The 19,974-nt window shown below is 40.7% G+C and overlaps 2 protein-coding genes across 2 annotated transcripts; one reads left to right on the plus strand and one right to left on the minus strand.

Annotated features, from left to right (window-relative positions):
- The first annotated feature begins 3,067 nt into the window (after positions 1-3,067).
- On the plus strand, positions 3,068-9,556 carry LOC116252187 (octanoyltransferase LIP2p, chloroplastic-like). The gene is made up of 5 exons (XM_031626297.2): positions 3,068-3,357; positions 6,696-6,850; positions 7,694-7,958; positions 8,409-8,556; positions 8,840-9,556. The coding sequence occupies exons 2-5, from the start codon at positions 6,696-6,698 to the stop codon at positions 9,130-9,132; spliced, it is 861 nt and encodes a 286-aa protein (XP_031482157.1). The 5' UTR covers positions 3,068-3,357; the 3' UTR covers positions 9,133-9,556.
- A 6,162-nt stretch (positions 9,557-15,718) lies between these two features.
- On the minus strand, positions 15,719-19,520 carry LOC116253394 (BTB/POZ domain-containing protein At5g66560-like). The gene is made up of 4 exons (XM_031628189.2): positions 19,024-19,520; positions 18,842-18,911; positions 17,448-18,740; positions 15,719-16,869 (listed from the first exon to the last, which is right to left on the minus strand). The coding sequence occupies exons 1-4, from the start codon at positions 19,059-19,061 to the stop codon at positions 16,246-16,248; spliced, it is 2,025 nt and encodes a 674-aa protein (XP_031484049.1). The 5' UTR covers positions 19,062-19,520; the 3' UTR covers positions 15,719-16,245.
- Positions 19,521-19,974: the final 454 nt, after the last annotated feature.

A 19,974-nucleotide genomic window follows, 5' to 3' on the forward strand; every position in this document is an offset into this window, starting at 1 on the left:
ATGTTTGGTTTCAACTGATTTTTTCATTTATTTTAATAGTTTGATTGAACTCTGCAGTAATCAACACTCTCACCAATTAAATATCTACCGACCTTTTAACTAATTTACGTTTGGTTTCGATTGATTTTTTCATTTATTTTAATAGTTTGATTGAACTCTGCTGTAATCAACACTCACCAATTCAATGATTGGTAATTTGATTGTCTGGATCACCATGAGCAGTTTCATCAGCTAAACTGGGTTACTGAATCATGGGCGAAATTTGAGCGGCTGCACTTAAAAAAACCAGTTTTAAAATATTCTTTTTAAGATGGTAAGAACATGAGTGCAAATTATGGGAATGAAAAAATCACACTTTTCCAAACTCTTAAATATGATACTTATATTTTCGAAGAGTGAGAGAATTATCCCAATGCTCGGTCAAGAAGAATTGAAACCCCTTCTTTCGTCTTACACTTTACATACTTAAAAATTGACGGCAGTGGCAATTCTGTTGTAATTTGTTTAAGCGGGGTCTATTACAGAAAGCCAAAGTTTCACGGTTGTTGGAGAAATTTCCTCACGCCACGAGGGTCCCATTTCTGCGGGATGGGCCCGGGACTAATGTCGACCGAACAACGTGTCTCTCCATAGAACGTCCGCTTTAGTTCCCCCATTTGTTTTCGTCTTCGCGTCCGAAATAACCGGCACGGGAAAAAGTTGTCCACGGCGTCTCGACCTGCCTTGTGAAGAACGCAAGAAAACTTGGACCGTAAGATCCAAGAAGGCTCGCTTTTTTCACCTCCCGGACGGGACCCACTCGACTCGCCAGGCTGGAGCTTGACCCATTCCTCGCCGCTAGTTCGGCCACCGTCATGCGTTTGATTCCGACGCAAACCCCAGAAAAACATTTTGAACGAGGCATTCTTCTAAGCGGCCAAGTTACGGTTTTTGAGACTACGACAGGCTTTTAGGTAAAGAAAGACATTTAATATGGCCCGGCTTGCTATTCATTTGTACACACCAATCTTCCTCATGGTGTTATTTTCGTCAGATCTCGTTTATGAATGTTAAATTATTGAGCTAAACGAACATTCTGTGATCCAAAATCTCAAGGAACCATTTGGTAAATGGAACAATTGGTAGATGTTTCATGAACCTGCTTCAAAAATTAAGATAGATTCATGAATACTTAGTTTTAGTGTTTCGTGTCCAATTTTTTGAGATAGATTCATATAACATTTATAGAATATTCTCTAACAGACCCTAGTTTGTCATCTTTACTGTCACCGACATGCGATATGATTTTCTTGAGAGTAGGGTTGAGATTTTACACCTCCAAACAAGGGACAAAATCTCTCAACTCAGATATGGTTGATTTCCTCAAGTAAGAAGCTGAAGAAGAAACATGTAGATATATTTTTTAAGAACGTGAAGCAACTTCTAAAAACCATTCAATGAGTTGGTGCAAGTTGTGCAAGTAGCCTTTCAAAAGAATAATGGCCACAATATAAAATAAAATTATAGCACCAAAGACAAGTTACAATAACAAGCTCCACAAGGCACGCATAGACATGATGAAGTCTGAAGATAATGCCTCTCAGCATATTAGAGATGCCAGCCATGTGTTTGATGAGCAGAGAAACAGTCAGTTTTTTTTTTTTAGAAATTTCCACTTATGGACTCTTTTTTCTCTGATTATTTTTTAATTCCATTGAAAGGTTCACTCCCCTGTTTATTGCTACAATAACACAATAAAAAACAGCGCTCTCTTGTTCTTGTTCACAGTTAAATCAAGGAAGTTTGTACTTTTACACATTGTCCCTTAAAAAAAAAAAGTGTTGTTCATTTTTTCTTTAAGGCAATACGAAAGGCAGGCCTCCTTTGGCGGTTGTAGTTAAAACTGGTACCCATATCGGAAAAATAAAACATGTGAGGCTCATAATTGAAGTCATGGAAGACTAGATTTTTTTTTCTTTATGTCAACTTTGGTCTGCTAGGACAAAAAAAAAAAAAAAGTGAGATCTTCTCGTTGTCGTTTAGCGTGAAAACCTCTAGATATTTCTTCCTCGCTACGTAGTGAAACCATTTTCATTTCTTGTCATATGTGGAAAGTTGGAAATTTCATTTGTTTGGACATATTGAAATCAAGTTCAAGCAAAAAATTTTTGTAGAAAATTTCACCGGCTTGCATAATCAGGTCCTATAAGAACCCAGGCCCTCGAATTTCTAGTTTGGTGAATTCCAACCTGTCTCCTGTAAACATTGGTTTTTACACCAAAAGTTTAGGAACTTGATAACTATTCATGGAAACAATCCCCTTATAAACCATCTAAGATTTATGTAAATCCTCAATATCGGATTATAACTGTTTCAAAATGAAATACTACACCCCTTAAGCCGCATGCATCCATACATATAAGATATTATATTTGAGTGTTAAATTGGGTTATGATATCAATTGCAACTCCTCGTTCTGCACCTAAACTAAGCTTTTTTTTTATCATAAGAACTGAATCAAGCTTTCTTGCTTTCTTCCCGTTTCCTCCATGCTCAAAAATGTGGTAACAAGTAAGCTTGTTTATCTTTTTCTCTCTTTTTTTTTTCTCTCCCTTTCGGGCTCGGGTTTTCCGAGTCGGGCCGAGCTCGAGCTTAGGTTTTGGATGTCGGGCTGAACCGAGCCCACCTCATTATCGGGCGGAAGCTTATATCTCTCTTATGTATTGGGCTACATCATTGTCTCCCTGCTGTGAGGGTTCTGCCCTCGTCTTTAAACTCTTTTTTCAGTGCCAATGACATGTACCATGTGCGATTTCTAACAATTTTATCGCTTCATTATTGTGTTTAGATTCATATTTTATATGAGCCGACTTGTCTAAATGATCGATTTTCTCATCATTTTTAGAGCAATATGAGTCAGGTGATGTGTGCATTGTGCTATGCCTTTGGTTTTTTGAATGACTAAAAAAACAGTGGTACTTTCTTTACATTGTTCATTGTTTATATAATTATTATTTTAGTTGTTATTTTTATTTTTATATTATATTAAGGTTATTATAAACTTCAATAATTTTGATGAAAATGTTTCTTTACATTGTTCATTGTTTACGTACTTGTTATTTGACCGTTATTTGCACATAATGAGTTTTGTGGGCAGTAGTTAGCAAAAGTATGTCGGGTATGACAAAAATTTTAGAAACATAAAGCTTGGTTCCGAAATCATGTTTAAGAAAATTTGCAATCGGCAACGGCTGCAGTACAGGCCTGCAACTGGAGCTTCCCCTCCGGCTCTCCCCATTTGCCCCACGCCCGCTCGAGTGCAATAGAAGCTCCTTCTGTGTTGCATCCCTCTCCCTCCTTGCTGAACCTCACCTTCAGGTGCTTCTCTCGCTCTCTGCATTGCTGAATGTCGATGTCAATGTCACAGCTAAGGTTCGCCTGCCGAATCGTGCAACCATCTATCAAAAGGATGGTGATGGCTATTCACGACTAATTGCGAACTCACAAGATCGGCTTTTATGTCATTTCTGGCAATATTGAATACACACAGGAATTGTTCGACAAAATGCCTGACAGGGCTGTTGTCACATGGTTCACGATAATAACTGGTCTACAGTCGTATTTTTGAATTTAGATGTTCATGAAAACGTGGAAAGCAAGGATGTTAAACTGGATGGTCTTGTGATGGTTAGTCTAATTCGATCAGTGTGATCAAGTTGGGCTTTGTATTGAATTCAATTGTGGAAATTGTTAACTTTGAAATTTGATTACTGAAAAGTGTGATCGCGTGTATGGTAGGATTTAGGAACAGGTTGAAGATAGGAATCTGCAATTAAGGGGTTCAGAATAGTTATCCCGAACGCTTGGAGGCTGGAAAAGATGAAATTAGAAAGAATAACTAAAAACATGTTTATCATGGGAAAATTAATGCGGTCCTTGGAAAAAATATTTCACACTAAGAAGAATGGCGGAGAAGCACTGGAGAAAACGTTGTAGGTTAGTCCAGAGTCCTCATCGACCAGATTATCTAACCGCCAAATAGTTTCACGAATCTTATTTGTGATGATGGGACATGAGCGTATAGCTTTACTTCGTCCTTGAATTAAAAAATGTAAGATGTTTATCATTCGTTTGATATCCAGGAGCTATAAATTTAATTTGTATCTGTCTGGTTTGAATTACCTCGTTGACAGATCAATTTGCTCATTTCCGCTTTGCTTTGAAGATAGATGTGGTTGGTTCGTTCTGATCAACAAGGACAATCATTTTACTTGCCGTCAAGGCGATTTTTTTTTTATTTGTCAAATGAAGGCAGATTAATCCCTTGAACATGCCTAGGGAAGTTAAGGTGATTCCTTCTTTTAACTGCTAGTACATCATAGAAGAAGATATAATTAGCTTGCTGTAGACAGCTTCAAACTGTGGAACACAAGGGTCATCGAGTAGTAAGGTGTTAGCAGATACTCTGAGATATCTTGGAATATTGAAGTTTCCTTCAATGGTTCAAGATATATTTGTGGAATGGCGTTGGCATATTCTTCCTTTTCACAGTGTGCTTGAAACAGTGGATGGAGAGTGTAAAAACGCAGGATTGAGACACTTCACCTCATCCATACCTATGTCAAAACAAACACGTGACCGATTGTGTAAGATGGTCATGTTTCAACTTATTTTCACCATTATTTCTGTGTTCTGGGGTGCAACAGAAATTTTGGATCATGCTGATGCCCGTTGGGATGTGCTTGTTGCAGAGACCCTATCCTATATCTCTCAAACACACTATTAAATCTGGTCTTATATGAATGATTGTAGAAGTGATGATCGAGCTGTTGAAAGAGATGATTTTGTTAAAATTCATATGATCTAATGAACTGTTGCCTTGGCAAAAACTTTCTAGAAGTTGTTGGGTTCCTGGAAAATAATAATACCAAAAAGGTAGATATTTGTGACCCAAGTGCAAATTTTGCAGCCAGCATGGGGTAGAATTCACGAGAGAGGAAGGTGGGTAGGGCACAACCATCTCTTTGCACATGCACACGCACACAAACGGACTCCCCTTTTCCTATGGTTGATGATTGTGTGTGTAGTGTTTTCTTTTTTTTCCTTTTTTGTGTGTGTGTGTGTGTTGTGGGGGGGTGGGTGGTGGGGGGGGGGGGGTGGGGTGGTGGTGGTGGAGATCCTTAGGACTGGGATTAGATGGGCAAGGATTGGTGGTGGTCAGGGTGTGAGATTGCCCAACTCTAGGACACATATTTTACTTGCACATACCACCCTCAGTACTGGAATGCCACAAGTCTATGGAGCCTCAAAGCAAGTTTCATTTCTATGGTTTTGTGCATGGTTATTAATTATCTGCTTGTGACAAGCATCAGTATGTCAGAACAAGTTGGTCAAGTATTGGTTTTATGTCATTTTACCATATTCATTCTTGTCCTTTGCCAAGTTACAGCATTTTAATCGAAACAAATTATTTTTTGTATTCAGGTTAATGAAGAATAACTTGGTTGTTATTCACGGGAAACAATTAGATTTGTTCTTTTCCATGATTTTCCAGAACTTATGATTAATTGGCTGCTTGTCTGCAGAACACTTAAGTGTGCTTGACAACCTAAATATCTAATGGATTTCATTTTGGGCAAATGCCATCCATCATTTATCAGTGGAGACATGTTGTTAGCATATCTCTCCAGTCTCCACATGAGTAGACAGTGGCTTCTACGATGTATAACACAGCACATGATGTGTCCTCGCAGACATTCACACACAAAAACACACACTCACTACTTGTGTTCCGTTTCTCCAGTCTCACCTAAAGGAATTAAAATCTGTCGAGCTAAGGTTTGACATCAAATATGATACTTTTCGAGTTTTACTATTCTGAATTTGATTTTCTGCGAAGAGGCATCTCAGTACATGAACTAATAAACAAGTCTTCTATATTCGAATTCATTATATTGAAATATTATGAAGGCTAGAGAAAATCAAATAATTTCTGGAAATGTGAAACGGTTGTCATATATGTGTATAACATGTCATAAGATTTCCAGCTGCACCAGCATGGAGTGCAGTCAGAGTGGATGTTCCTAATGACATGGTTAAGATCCTCAGCATTCTTGAGCATTTTTGAAAATTTAATGATAATTTTGTCATTTTTTAAGCTTAGTATAAAAAAATACTCTGTGATTCTCAAAATATTGGCAGAAGAGTATTCTTGCAATAATATGATAATGTGTCACCATATTTTTGCAAGATTTTGGAAAAAGTTCCTCTAATAAATCTCGAATGTAGATTCAAACTTTTTTACCTTTGGAGAATCTTAGATCGATTGCTTGTTTTTGCAAGAAAGTAGCACAAGTCAAGCTACTGCCAATCAATGAAAATTACTTCATATGTATTTTACTGTCTGCTTGTGTTCTCATTTTTTAAAAGTTTTTTGAGATTTTGGGCCCAAACTCATTTCTTAAGAAAATTCCATCAGAAAATATACCAAGAAATTCCTGATTGACATGATGCGTGTAACTATGATTTGAATTATCAATATCGTAGTTAGTCCACTAGAGTTCGTAGTCTACTTTGTGACTGGCTTCCAGAAGTTGCTTACTTGCTGTTATTCATTGTCAATCTTTAGGCTTCTGATCTCTCATCAGATGGCATTCATACATTAGTTAGTGCATGGATGTTTGACAATTTCTCTTGTTTGCTTTCTTGCATTTCAGATGAATATGTTAAGTCTGGAACTTCATGGCTTTTCTCCTCTACATGCAAGTTATGATCATAAAAGCCACTCAAAAAGGCAACTATATGTGGCAGCTTTAGACAATGTGGTGAAGGATGAGAAGAATACTTCTAGAAGTGGTTGTGTGAGGAGAAGGTAGAACATCTGAATCCTAATGATTATATTTTTAGTGGCCATATCCATTATAATAGCTGCTACTGTTATACCTTTTGCTGTGAATTTCTTTTGTTAACCAAATAGATATTCAAAATGAGATCGTTTTATGTTTTTTTCCTTCTCCCCTTGGCATTTTTCCCCCAGAAATTCGCCGTTGTTCCTTCCAAACATGCTCCTGTTGAGAGTCTCAGATCTCTTGAATGTCTCTTGATTGTTAAAGTGCTTGATTTGTTGGTTTTATTTAATTGACAATATAGTGAATTTTAAGTGATTCCAGAAAACAAGCTATACTAACTCAGAACCTTTCTGTGAAACATTTTAGTTCTTAAAACATATTCTTGTTTATTGGTCTATGACTGCATCGTATCCTCTACTGCTGCTGTTTAGTATATCTGAGGAATGTCACAAATTGCATAATGCTAGTAACTGATGCTAAATTTTACGCTGGTTGAGGTCCTATAACTTAGAGACATCCTTGCCTGATAACTTTGGTGGACTCTTACCTACCTAATGGGATGACTATTCTAACCATCAATAAAGTTAGATCATCAGTTACCATACATAGAAGAATTTCTTCTGTGGGTTTGTCATAGTCTGAGATCAATGTTGACGTCAAGGGGCTTGGCTCCCTAGTGATAGCCTGATTGAAAATATAAAAGGATGCAGGGCAACGGAACTCATTTTCTCAATTACTATAATAGCTGAACTCCTTAGTCCTTATATTGTAGTAGCTTAGTCCTTATATTGTAGTAGCTACTGTCTGCCATATGATATTATCCTTTATGATACAAAACATACTCCTGACTATTGTTGTTATTGTAGGTGTGAATGCTATGACTTGCACAACGAACTTATTCCTTACGACAGGGCATGGTTGTGGCAAAAATCAATAGTCCAGAAGAAGCAGAGTTTGATGGTGAATGACAAAGATGACTCAGACTTGGTCATTGTCCTGCAACATCCTTCAGTTTATACATTGGGCACTGGTAGCTCAGATAAATTTTTGCATTTCAGCCTAGAGGATCCTCCATATGAAGTATACAGGACTGACCGTGGTGGCGAGGTTACATATCATGGTCCAGGGCAGGTATTTATTCCAATGACTATTTACAAGAAACCCTATAAAAATAGTTGTATACAATCACAATTCACAAATGATTTTCAGTAACGGACTCCTTTGTAGCAATGATGAAGTTATAAGACATTCTCCTGCAAGGGTACCCATTACAACCTCCAGAAATAGCAATAATATATTTAATGTTGGAATCATTTTTTTTTAATCCAGAGAGAAGAAGTGGAAATAGTACCAAAACTATTCCACACCTCTTTTGTATTTTGGAAAATCTTCCATCCACTGCTTTTTTTACTAGTTTTTGAGTCCGTTGTGTGTGTTTAATAAGATTTACATCCTAAGATTTTTCTTGTTGAAAAATCGCAGCAGTTTGTCAATCACCAAAAACTTGCAGATGAAAATCATTAATGCAAAATAAGTACCATTGTTTAAGCTGCTCATTACTATATTATGGACTTGTTGTAGCTTGTTATGTACCCAATCATCAATCTGAGGTACCACAAGATGGATCTCCACTGGTATCTTAGATCACTGGAAGAGGTAATTATCCGAGTTCTGTCATCATTTTCAGTTAAAGCATCGAGGATTGATGGCTTAACCGGTGTTTGGGTTGGTATGTCTCTCTCTCTCTCTATCTCTCTCTCCCATGCATGCACACACACACTCACACATGTACATGCATGCACTAGATTTATATATGTACATATTGCATAAACTTTATTGCTGTCTTTCTTCTATGGTTACCAACCTTCTAACTGGCCATGACATCAAACTTTAGTGGTTACCTGTTAGGATAAGGCTTTGGTGAACCATTTCCTAGAAAGCTTAAGCAAGAGTTATGGCTATTTGATATATTCACTACTAACATACGGATTTGGGTATGTCTAATGTGACAGGCAATCAAAAGGTGGCTGCTATTGGTATTCACGTGTCTAAGTGGATAGCTTATCATGGCCTGGCACTGAATGTTGCCACTGACCTCACTGCCTTCAGGCACATTGTTCCCTGTGGTATAAGCAACCGTGAAGTTGGCAGCCTCCAAGACATTTTGGGAGGATCTACTATATGTGACTCAGATGAGCTAATGAATATCACATATAAAGCTTTGCTTGAGGAATTCTGCGAGGTTTTTGAGTTTAACTTGCAGCCAAACGCTTCATATTTTGGGTCACTTCTAGTGGTAGATTAAAGAATCTGATATGACCTGCGCTTGAAGACCTATCCTTTTCTAGTGTGAAGTGTGCACATGTATCCTCACATTTTTTGTGGTAAGTCAGAAGATCTTGCCTTTCTTAACAGAAGACATTTGGACAAGCTAAAGCTTGTTCCAAAAGATCTTCCACAGGAGTTACCTGTCCTCCATGCATTCTTGTCTTTGTGAAGGGGTTGAGACTCCTTCCTGGACTAGCTTCACACAAATGATGGAGGTGGCACCAGTAATTGTTTGGTGACATGAAAGGCAACAAAGTAAATACAAATCCATGGATGACCCTGCCCGGTGAGTAGTTGTAGTGGCTTAGCGAAGACTAATTAAATTTTACTGGTTATTCAGCATTATCTGTTCAATCTTTATGAAGAACCAGTAACATGATTGATTAAAAATATGTTCACTAGATCCGTGGTGTCTGTCTCTCTTGGCAAGCAACAAAAAATGTGTAGATTTCATTGTTCTATGCTAATTTGGATTAGGCTCAGGCTCAAAACTGAATGTTCATGGTATAAATGGATCGCCTCATTTGGGGAGATGTGGAACTCCGGAAACCAAAGCAGTTCCCAGGCATCTGAGCAGTTGGCGGAAGGTGGCAGAAGGCAAAGGCTTCTGTTTTCCTTTTCTCCTTTCTGTTGCAGAAGTTTTTAACCTAGTAGCATACTGTTTACAGTTTAAGAGCCTTTGTGTTTCAACCATGTAAAACAGTAAAAGCTTATCATCGTTGACTAAAGTTGATTTTTCACTTTTCATGCTCTCCCGAGGTCACAAACACATAAGCTGATTAATCTAGTAAATTACCAAGTACTGATGGTTTGAGTCACACCTGAGCAACAGAGAAGAAATTCAATTCCTCAGTTCGTCCTCTTTCTGCAGTATAATGTGGGTCCAACATATAATGCATACATGTGATTGACTTTGCTTACATATATTTTTGTCGTCTGATTGGATTCAATTTGTGGATGATCGAATTATGATATGCTAAATCTAGAAATTATGATTTAGCCTTTTTTGTGCTTTTTCATGACATGGTACATGGCTGAGATGTGTTCCACTTAGCGGGTCCATTGGTAACAGGAAAACTGCAGCTAGAATTCAAATTGTAAACTGAGCTTTTTATTTCAAAACCTGATTTTGAAGTTTGCCTCTGTATAGAGTTGGACAGAATACAAGCTTTATCTGCAAAAACATGTTTTGTTGTTTTGACAAAATCCCACGATATAGATGTAAATCCTTGAAAAATATACCTCACTTGTTCTCAAAGCACTAAAAAATCAATTGTGCATGAGAAAGTTGTGAAAATGTGACAAACTTAAATAACATGGATTCCTAAAGGAAAAAGTGCAATTCAAAGGAATAATGCTCGTCTAACCTACCATGTGAATCATATTTTACAGTCAAAATTTCCCAAACGGCATTAAGAAACTGAGAGTTTAGAGGATGCTGGATTTTGCGGAAGGTTGGGCTCTCGAATGCTGGCATTCACAATCAATGGCGTCACTACGTGAAGACATAGCACGCACACTTCCAATCCAACACGGTTCAGCTTGCACCAGGAATAGGGCCATGGGGTTTGAACTTTGAACCATGACTGCTTTACTAAAAACATGGCCCCGTCCTCAGGAACTTGCAGAAATGAAAATCGCTTAAGGTTGGACCCTAGATCACGAGGATCATCCAGCAGTCAAACCATCCGTATCATGTGATCCAAAATCTATCTTTAAGTATCATTAGTTTTCAACTTCCTTTTTCTTTTTTCTAGGGTGAGTAGTTCTTCTCATGAGACTGAAGAGAGGCTGTCTCTTCCTTTTTGTGTTTCCTTCATATCCTGTGTTTATAGAGCATGTTTTAGAACCTTTTACGGTTCGGAGAAGTAGCACATTGGGTCGTAGCAATGACCATGGAATTTGCAACCTAAATCCATTTAAATAGACCGCCCTGCCACCCAGTCCGCTATAATACTAGCAATTAAGAAAAGAAAGACATAAGGCACATCGAGATCCTGTGCTAGATAGTGCAATAACATGAACCAATCTTTCCACCATGAAGGTACCCATTTGGTCACTGCATTCTATTTGAAGGTTAACTATTGAGACAGTTCTCCACGCTAGCTCTTAGCACTTTTTACCACTCCAATCATTCATCTCTGTTTCCTCGAGCCAAGAATGTCTCGCCTACCTCTTGTACCTGCTACAGGCCAAATTGGGGTTTTTTTTAAAGCCTCCATTTCCTTTCCCTGAATGACTGCCTGCCTTTACCTTATAGTTTAGAACTTTGTCTGAGCTATGATTCCAGATTCCAAGGTTTCCTACAAGATACCTGTGAGCGAATGGGATGCCTAACATGTGATGACACCAAAAAGCTGGCACCACCCAACTTAATAATTGTTGGGAGCAGAGTACGTAGAGGAAATATGTCCTTGATGGTCCTTTTATGGTGATCAAGAGAGGGGAGGAATTCACTTTCATCTCTTTCATCATCCTCTGGTTTCGTGAAAATGAGTTTTATGTTACTAAAGATCGGATGAAACCTTTCTAAGTTGCGTCGACCAGGGCACCCAGCTGGGTAAGGAGGTGCAAGAGGAAGTCCTGAGCTATGGGTTTCTTCTGTCCATGGAAGGTAAACATGAAGAATTTGAACAATGAATTGAAAGGAAGTGCATGAAACTTTTGGGGGAAGTTGATTATCCAAAGTTTTTGATCCGAGGGTCTGATATGATAAGGTGCTGTTTGGTAATGAGAACAGTAACAAACTGTTTTATATATGTGCCCCAAAAACGACACAGATGCATGAAGCATAGTTTTATGAATCTACTTCAATCTTAAAAGGTGAATTCATAAAACAATTAATGTTCAGATTGCCAAACACCCCTGAGGGGCTCACTTTGATCCTTGGTTGTAACTAAATGTAGAATGAAGAACAAAAACTTAAATCCATGCCTCTCAAGTTGGAGGGGTCAGGGTTCTGTCTCGAGTTGCATGGATTCCAAGATGCAAAATCTACAAATCTTTGCATCTTCCAAACATAAGATTTAAGATCATTATAAGAAATCAAGGATCTAAAATCAAGGTCCAAGGTAATCAGACAAATGCCCCGTGTCAAGGCTTTACTTGTCCGTGAACTGACTTTTGATCTTTTGTCTCGATATGGCACAAATTACATACCTATCTATTACATATGATTTGAACGGAAAAGACTATTCTACCTTACACATTTTGAATACTAGACGGTGAATTTGGGTGGTGAATCCTCGCAGGAGCAGCTGTAAAAACCTACAGGTCGCCCTCGTATCGTGGCTTTGTCTTATGCATGGGCCATAGAAACGAAGTCGTGTTCCGACTACTTTTACGTAGAAAATCTCATCAGTCCAGTATTTAAATTTTCCAAAACCATGTCTCTTATCTCGTCTCAATCACTTTATAATAAGCGAAAATTTTATTCAATAGATTCTTAAAGCCCCTAGCAAAGATTTTGCAATTGGGAGCGCCGAACTGTCATGCGATATACTAAATGTAATTTTTAAATTTTTTTAGTAAGGGCCAATACCTAATTTTCAAAAGTTTTATACGGGCCAAACTTATATTTTTGAAAATTTTAATGGGTAAATTTAATTTTCCTAAATGCGAGGCAGGGTCATGGCCCCTGTTGACTTCGCCTCTGTTAAGGTTAAAAACATGAATGTATGTTTTTTTTTTTTTTGTAGGACTTAAACTAAAAATCTAGAACTTTTATTAACAAGAGTGAAGAGTTACATTTAACAATTTTGTTGGTGGGTGAACATGAATATTTTATTCTATTGCTCAACAAGATGGTACCTTTGTTATAATTCAACTTGCTCTTTTACAAACATTTGCTCTTTTGCAGTATAGAAAGTTGAAATCCTTCAAAATTAACAATTAAGACTTTCAGGAGATCAGGAATTCAATGCCTTAGTTGCGCAGCATAAGCTGGAAGGGTACTGCATGACCCCGGTTTAACTATTCAAAAATCAAGAAAAGAATAAATAAGCTCCCGAAAATTAATAATTAAGACCTTCAAAAGAAGGAGATCAAGAATTCAGTGCCTCGGTTGCGCAGCATAAGCTGGAAGGGGACTACGGTTTAACTATTTAAGAATAAAGAAAGGAGTAAATAAACTGTTCGCCAGGTTCACGGGCAGTCAGTGGGAGATCAACTGGAGAAGAATCATCATGTGAGATGTTTGGTGGGTCAGAAGCACAGTCATCCTGGCCTTTGGTTCATCTTACTTAGAGTAAGTGACAGATTACCACAGAACCCGAGCGCCATTGCAGAATTATCAGTGGGCCCAGCCAAAGTCTGTGGTTTACGTGCAAGGAGATTTTGAGATGTCCTGAGAATTCTTGTTTTTTAGCTGCTCCCTCCACCCCTCTTTCTGCAATTTTATGGATTCCAGATCAATGTTTCTGAATAGCACTGTTCATGAAAAGAACAGGACCCAAAATTCAAATTCTCCTCATAAGATGCTGCCAGTGGTGTGAAATCTAAGGCGCATTTATCAGAAAAAAGAAAGAAAAATGTGGGAAAATATTGCTTGATGGGGGAGCTTACAGAGCTTATTTTTTAATCACTGTTGGATCAAGAAATCATCATTTCTGGTCTGAGGCCGGATTGGACGCATCCGATGCATATAGGTTTTTGGCTTTTTCAAATAGGCAACATAAGGTACAGTACAGCATACCCCTATTCAGATGGTGCCAATTGAGATGCAACTCGGATATTAATTAAACTCTTGTAAAGGTTTTAACTCCAACCACTTTGCCAGGTTGATGAAGCTTCAAGTTGTCCAGAAAAAGCTAGCTAGTTAATTTATTGGGAGAAGAGTTCTTTGCTGTCTGAGTTTGAAATTGCAGTGGGGATGTCATCTCAGAACCCGTGATGACAAAAAAAGAAACTTGTTAAACAATTTTTACTCAAAGTTCTGTTAATGCAGAGGTATTGTTCTCCAAATCTCCATAAAATTTCATTTATACACAAACTAAATCGATTGAAAAACTCACAATCTTAGATCTTTGATCATAGAACAGCATTGGCACAATGAATTTTCCAAAAACCCGCCTCTAAATGTGTTTCAGAATTGGAGGTTCAGAAGCGCCAACCATGACTAGTGCACTTTTCATCCGTTCAACGCACGCATGGTCGAGTGATATAAATCTGTAACCAAGAAAAAGAAGAGAAACTGAAGCTATGACAGAGGCTCATGGAGTGAATATATTCTTATTCCTTTAGTTGGTATGTATGAATACGTTCGAATCAGTTTCATCAAGTGAAAATATGCGGGATCCACAAACTTTGGCTTCCTTTTCTGCTAAAGAAAACGCCGAACAGCAGATAATTTTCTACATAGATCTTCATTGGTCTCTGGAACATGTTCGATTCACACGGTTGAATAGTCAATAGCGTTGCATGAAGAGTGGCTCCCACCCTGTGCAGTGGGCTCACCAACTTGTACGTGAGCCTGTTGGTATGCGGAGACATGAGGCACAGGGAGTTGGTTGTCAACAAACAATAATTGCATACTCACTCTGCTCAAAAAGACCAACCGCCTAATGGCAACAAAAAGAACACAGGCCTCGAACTTCGGTGCGAGGGAATTCTGCTTTTTTTAATTTCACCTCGTTCTCTTTTTTAACTGTAGCTTTCTTTTTCTGATCTCTCTCTCTCTCTCTCATGTTATTCAATTTAGAAGGGAGGGTGCGGCTTCTTTGTTGGTAATCTATTCTCTGTCCTTTGTGTACATCTCCTGTAATCAGATTTTGCACAAATATTGCGTCCGCATTGCCACTAGCCGACTCAGACTGTCTGTCAGTAACAGTCATCTCTTTCACAAGGTGGAGGCTATCAGTAAATATCAGTAAAACTGTAGTTTTTCCACTGCTTAAATCGATGGCTTTGCGGGTGTAGAACTTCACAAGTGGTCCGACCATCGTAATATTTTCACAAAGTAGGCATGGTGCCACAATAGCTGGTCCTGTCATTTATCTTTTTTTTTCTCAGTATCATTTTGAATGTAAGGACAACAGAGTTGGCAATAGAAAAATGATTTCTCCCCTTCTACAGCCAGCGTGCATGTGGTAAAGTGGCAAGGCTATTGCAACTAGCACTACCTCTGATGGGAAACTGCAGTTTTTTTCTTCTATTCATTGTACTGAGGGAAAGAGAAACCAATCCAGTTGAAGCATTTCATTCAAAAGGATGGCAGCAAAAAGCTTCTGGTTTCTTTCATGGGTGAAGGGCGTCAAAATATTGGCAGATTGGTAACGTTATGGTTTCTTTTAGAAGGTGCTTCCGTGTATAAATAATGAAGTTCCTTTTATAACAGTAAGTGCCAAGAGGAATGTACAGCATTCTTCTTTCCTTTGAAACATGAATCAAGTTCCTTTCCATGTTACCATCTTACCAGTAGCAGTACATTCTATCACCAACGTAAAAATACAGGTTCAGACACGGGATTACAGCAAGCGTATTTTGTTGCTCAATTAAGTATTTAGCATGGTTTTACCAGGACTTAAGATTTCACTTGATTGCTATTTCCATTCTCCACTAAGGCAGAACCTTAAAGGTTATTAGTTATTACAGCCTTATGAAGAACAAAGATGAACAGAAAACAACTGAAAATCTAGGAGCTACCTATGCCCAGATGAATGCACTACAGTGGCAGCCACCAAGTTTCTATTTAGGGGAATAGGAAAGATCGACAGTAAATAATTGTGGATGCCTTCGAAAATGATAAGCAAAATAATTGATACTGCTTCAGCATGCAGCATGACATTTAGATCTGGACACCACAGGCTCATGTTTGGGAGCAAAGGGACCCCAGCAAACGTCCAACAGCCAAAAAGCGTAATGCCCAGGCTGCCTCATATCACCATGATTGGAGCTCACACAAGAGTTATGCATGCTCTGCTGCGAAAAGGAGGAAAGAGAAAAGGAAACAATCACATAGGTTGTCATTTGTCTGGCACTGAGAATCTGGTTGATGGAGAAAGAATATGCCAACGTGAAATTTTTTTTCATATACAGAATAGAGGGTGTTTGATGCTCAAGGGGGGCACAGAGAAGGCTGAGCAGCACATCATCACAAAAGAGATGAGTTACGATGATGGTTCCCTTTTCTGGATTCTACCCAAGTTCTTTCATGTGAATCACACACTTGAGTCTTGAACTTGCAACCAAACTTCTTAGTAAATGAGCTCCATCCACCATTTCCACCAATTTCGCCGTCAACAACGCCACCACAGCCAGCGCCAACACCACTACCGCTGCCACTACCACCACCATTGCCACCTCTGCTGGTCTTATCAATCTTCCGGATAGCCCGTCTCATCGTGGAGCACTCGCGCTCTAGCTCATGCACTCGAGCCTTCATGCTGTCCATGTCAAGCCGGAGTCCCTGATTGTCCCTTGAATTGGGCTGCCATGGTTGCCCGGCAGGGGATTGACCCAGAAAACCAATGTGATCTTGAAGACGCGATGGCCGGGCTGAATCCGGCATCAATGGCATCGAAACATCCGTGCCAGCAAAGGATCCCGCGATGGCATTGCGGAGCTGAAGCTGCTCAAAGAAGAGAACTTGCACCACAACCCTGAGAGGTAGCCTCTCATTCTGCGCAGCATGGGTGCAGGCTTCAAGCGTGAGCTTCTGGCAGTCCATCATGCCGCATATCTTCTCCCTTTCGTCGTCTGAGATCCACGGATGTGCCTAATGACATCCAATTGCCAAAGAATTAGCATAACTTTACATATCAGGGACTAATATCAGAAAATTAAGCAGCACATAATGGTTAAAATCTTGCACCAGTGACTACTTATCAGGGAAAAAAAAAAGCACAGGTTGGTTTTGCAGAAACTACAATCAGCATTCAACTCTAAAGCTCAGGGATCGTCACAAACAGAGTTGATGCAACATGCTGAAGACGAGAGCTTCAACCAGAGGTAGTTTTGCTGGGGAGTGGACCAAAGGGAGAAAAAAAGGGAAGCATTGGGCAATCCCAACAGTGACCTCTCAAATCCGACTCGAATTTTCCCACCACAGAACGACCCCAAACTGAACCAGCCAGTCCAGAATCATAGCAACTTACAGGAGAGCTTATTCCAAGATGAGTAGCAAGATCTTCAGGTCAAAGCCATCAACTAAGTCTACCATTCCGTACCCTACGCGAGACTGATTGACAACACTTAGCTGGGGCCTTCCTTACTCAGGCCCTTCGAACCAGCCGACAGTCGCGTAGTCCTAGAAAGTGAAAAGGGCAAAAGTAAAAGGAATTTTCGAAGTTTCACCTTGAGGTAGACGTCGATGGCACGATAGAGGCCGTCGTCGTAGACCCTGGCGTGGTCGGGAAGCGCGACGGCGAGCTCGTAGAACTTCTCCGGCTTCAGGTTGCCGTCGGACGCAATTTCTGCCAGGTATCCATCCATCAACTTGGCGACCACCATCACCGGATTCATCCCCGGCGAATTCTCGAACCTGCCGTCCTCTTCGTCTTCCTCGTCCTCCCCGGCCTCTCCATCACCGGAACCAGCGCCACCGCACCCTTCGAGAAAATACCCGAGAATCCTCTCCACACAATCGATGTCGTAGAGGGTCTCGATCAGATAGGAGTAGCTGGGGAGGAGCAGGTCGTCCAGGGTCGCCTGGTCCAGCTGCGCCGCGATCTTTCTTTCTAGCGTCTCTCGGCAGTCCTCCGACGCGCTCAGGATATTTGCCGTCCGGAGCAAACCGAACAGAAGCTTCGTCGTCGTCGACGGGTTGCTGCTCTTCCTGACCGTCATATGGCTGACCACCGTCTCCAAGAGCTCCCTCTGCTCGTCCTCCGAGGCGACGGCAGCGGAGAGAGAGGAGGATGCTCCCCTGTTTCGCCGCGAGAGGCCAGGGATGAATTTCTTGGCGTAGCTCACCAGCGATCCTTCGATGCTCTCGGGGCATACTTCGCGAGCTATCATGGCGGCAATGACTCTTTTGAAGAAAGGCAGACCCAGAACGGTGAGCTCGTCGTACCACCAGGCAGACCTCACCGGACCCCGGCGCCGGCGACCAGTCTCGAACCCGCTCAACGTTACGCTGCCGCTGGGGCTCGCCAGCTCGCCGGAAGCCCCCTCAGCGACCGGCCATCCAAAGAGGGAAGGATCGGTGCCGGCCTTGATGGCAATGGCGTCAATGCACCGCCTGCTGATACCGAGATCCTCTGCCTCCGGCAGGAGCCGCTCGCACGTGCTCAGTGTCCTGATGGCGTCCTTGAGGCTTCGAAGCACCGTCTGGTTCAGGAACGCCTCCGTCTTCGCAGCGAGGTTACCGGCGCCGTGCTCCTCTGTCATCTCCAGGTACTCCGCCGCGCAGCGGAGAGGGGCAACGTTCGACGCCGTGAGCTCCACCTTCACGCCGTAGCAGAACTTTGCGGCGATCTCAAACGCCTCGGTGCCACCAGGAAAGCCCGGGAGGCTCAGCAAATATGACTCCGTCTCCTCCTCGTCGTCATCCTCTGCCTCCTCGTCTCTCTCTCCCCACCGGTGCATCGAGACCTCTAGATCCGTTATCATCCTGTGCAGCCTCCCGCTCTTCGACATCAATGGAAACTAAGATCATAAAAAGGCAAACACGTGAGGGTTCCCCGTTGCATTAGAGAAGCACAAGCAGAAGAGGGGGAAAAATGAAAGAAACATTAGAGAAACCAGACCTTATGGAGATGAAAGGCCATGTCTTCCACCTCTACTATGACGTCGCTAGGCAGTCCCGTGGTACAGAACCTGACCAAGAACAGAGAAGAAGAAAGAAATGAGGCTTGTTCGTAGACTACCCATCAATTCTAAGGCTCAGAGAAACCGAAGGACAGAGACGACAGAGTTCGTGTTTGCTCACCAGGCCTGCCCCCTCGACCCGACCTTCTCCGACGCCATTTCCGCCCCACCAAAAACCGAATCCTCCAGAGCTCTCAGATAGTGATGGACGCGAAATCCTCAAAACCCGCGACCTTTCCTTCCGATCCTGCAACTCCCCTCGAGACGAATCTCCTTCGCATCTTCGGCGCCCCCGCCGGAGAGCGACTGGCGGCGCGGGAAGCAGAGAGAGTCGCTCGCTCAAGAAGCGTGTCTTTGTGATACGGAGTGCACGAGCGCACGATCAAGCAGCCGGTTCGGTCGCGTCAGTTTCTTCAGCGAGAGAGAATTCTTGAGAGAAAGAGACAGTGAGAGCAAATGGGTGAGCGTGTTTTCTGGCGAAGAAATGCATTGAACGAAGAAAAGAGAGAGGCCATTGCTCTCTCTCTGTCTGGCGTGTGCTGTGTTACAAGGGAGAAAAGAAATGGGAAAGGAGAGAGAGAGGATTCAGACCGCGCAAGCTTCCAAAAGTATGAATAGTCTCTCTCTCTCTCTCTCTTTTCGTCAGATGTGGGGTAGTTGTAGAACACCCTTCAAGATTTTCATGTATATTCAGGTTTTTTTTCTAATTTCCTATTTTGTCTAAGAGTTCACATATTCTATGAAAAATTTCATATAAAAGAGTTATACTTCTATTGTTAAACATGAGCTTGGCGTTGTCTAATTTCAAATCCTGAAAATAGTTTGCATTTTGATGATATAACATATAAGTAACCCAGATATCTATTCAATTTACATAGTCTTGGTGGTCTATCATAGCTTCAAAGATGTATTTATATATCAATTTTATATGGAGTTGCAAAAGCTCTGGTTTTTGGTTTTCATCGATTCGATAAAAAAAAAAGAAACGCTCCAAGGATGTCTCAGTTATCTTTGTTTAGCATTTTATGTTCACAAACAGAAAATGTTTATGTAATTAATTCAACCAAATATT

Source organism: Nymphaea colorata, chromosome 4 (assembly GCF_008831285.2).
Source record: "Nymphaea colorata isolate Beijing-Zhang1983 chromosome 4, ASM883128v2, whole genome shotgun sequence".
Taxonomy (NCBI): Eukaryota; Viridiplantae; Streptophyta; class Magnoliopsida; order Nymphaeales; family Nymphaeaceae; genus Nymphaea; species Nymphaea colorata.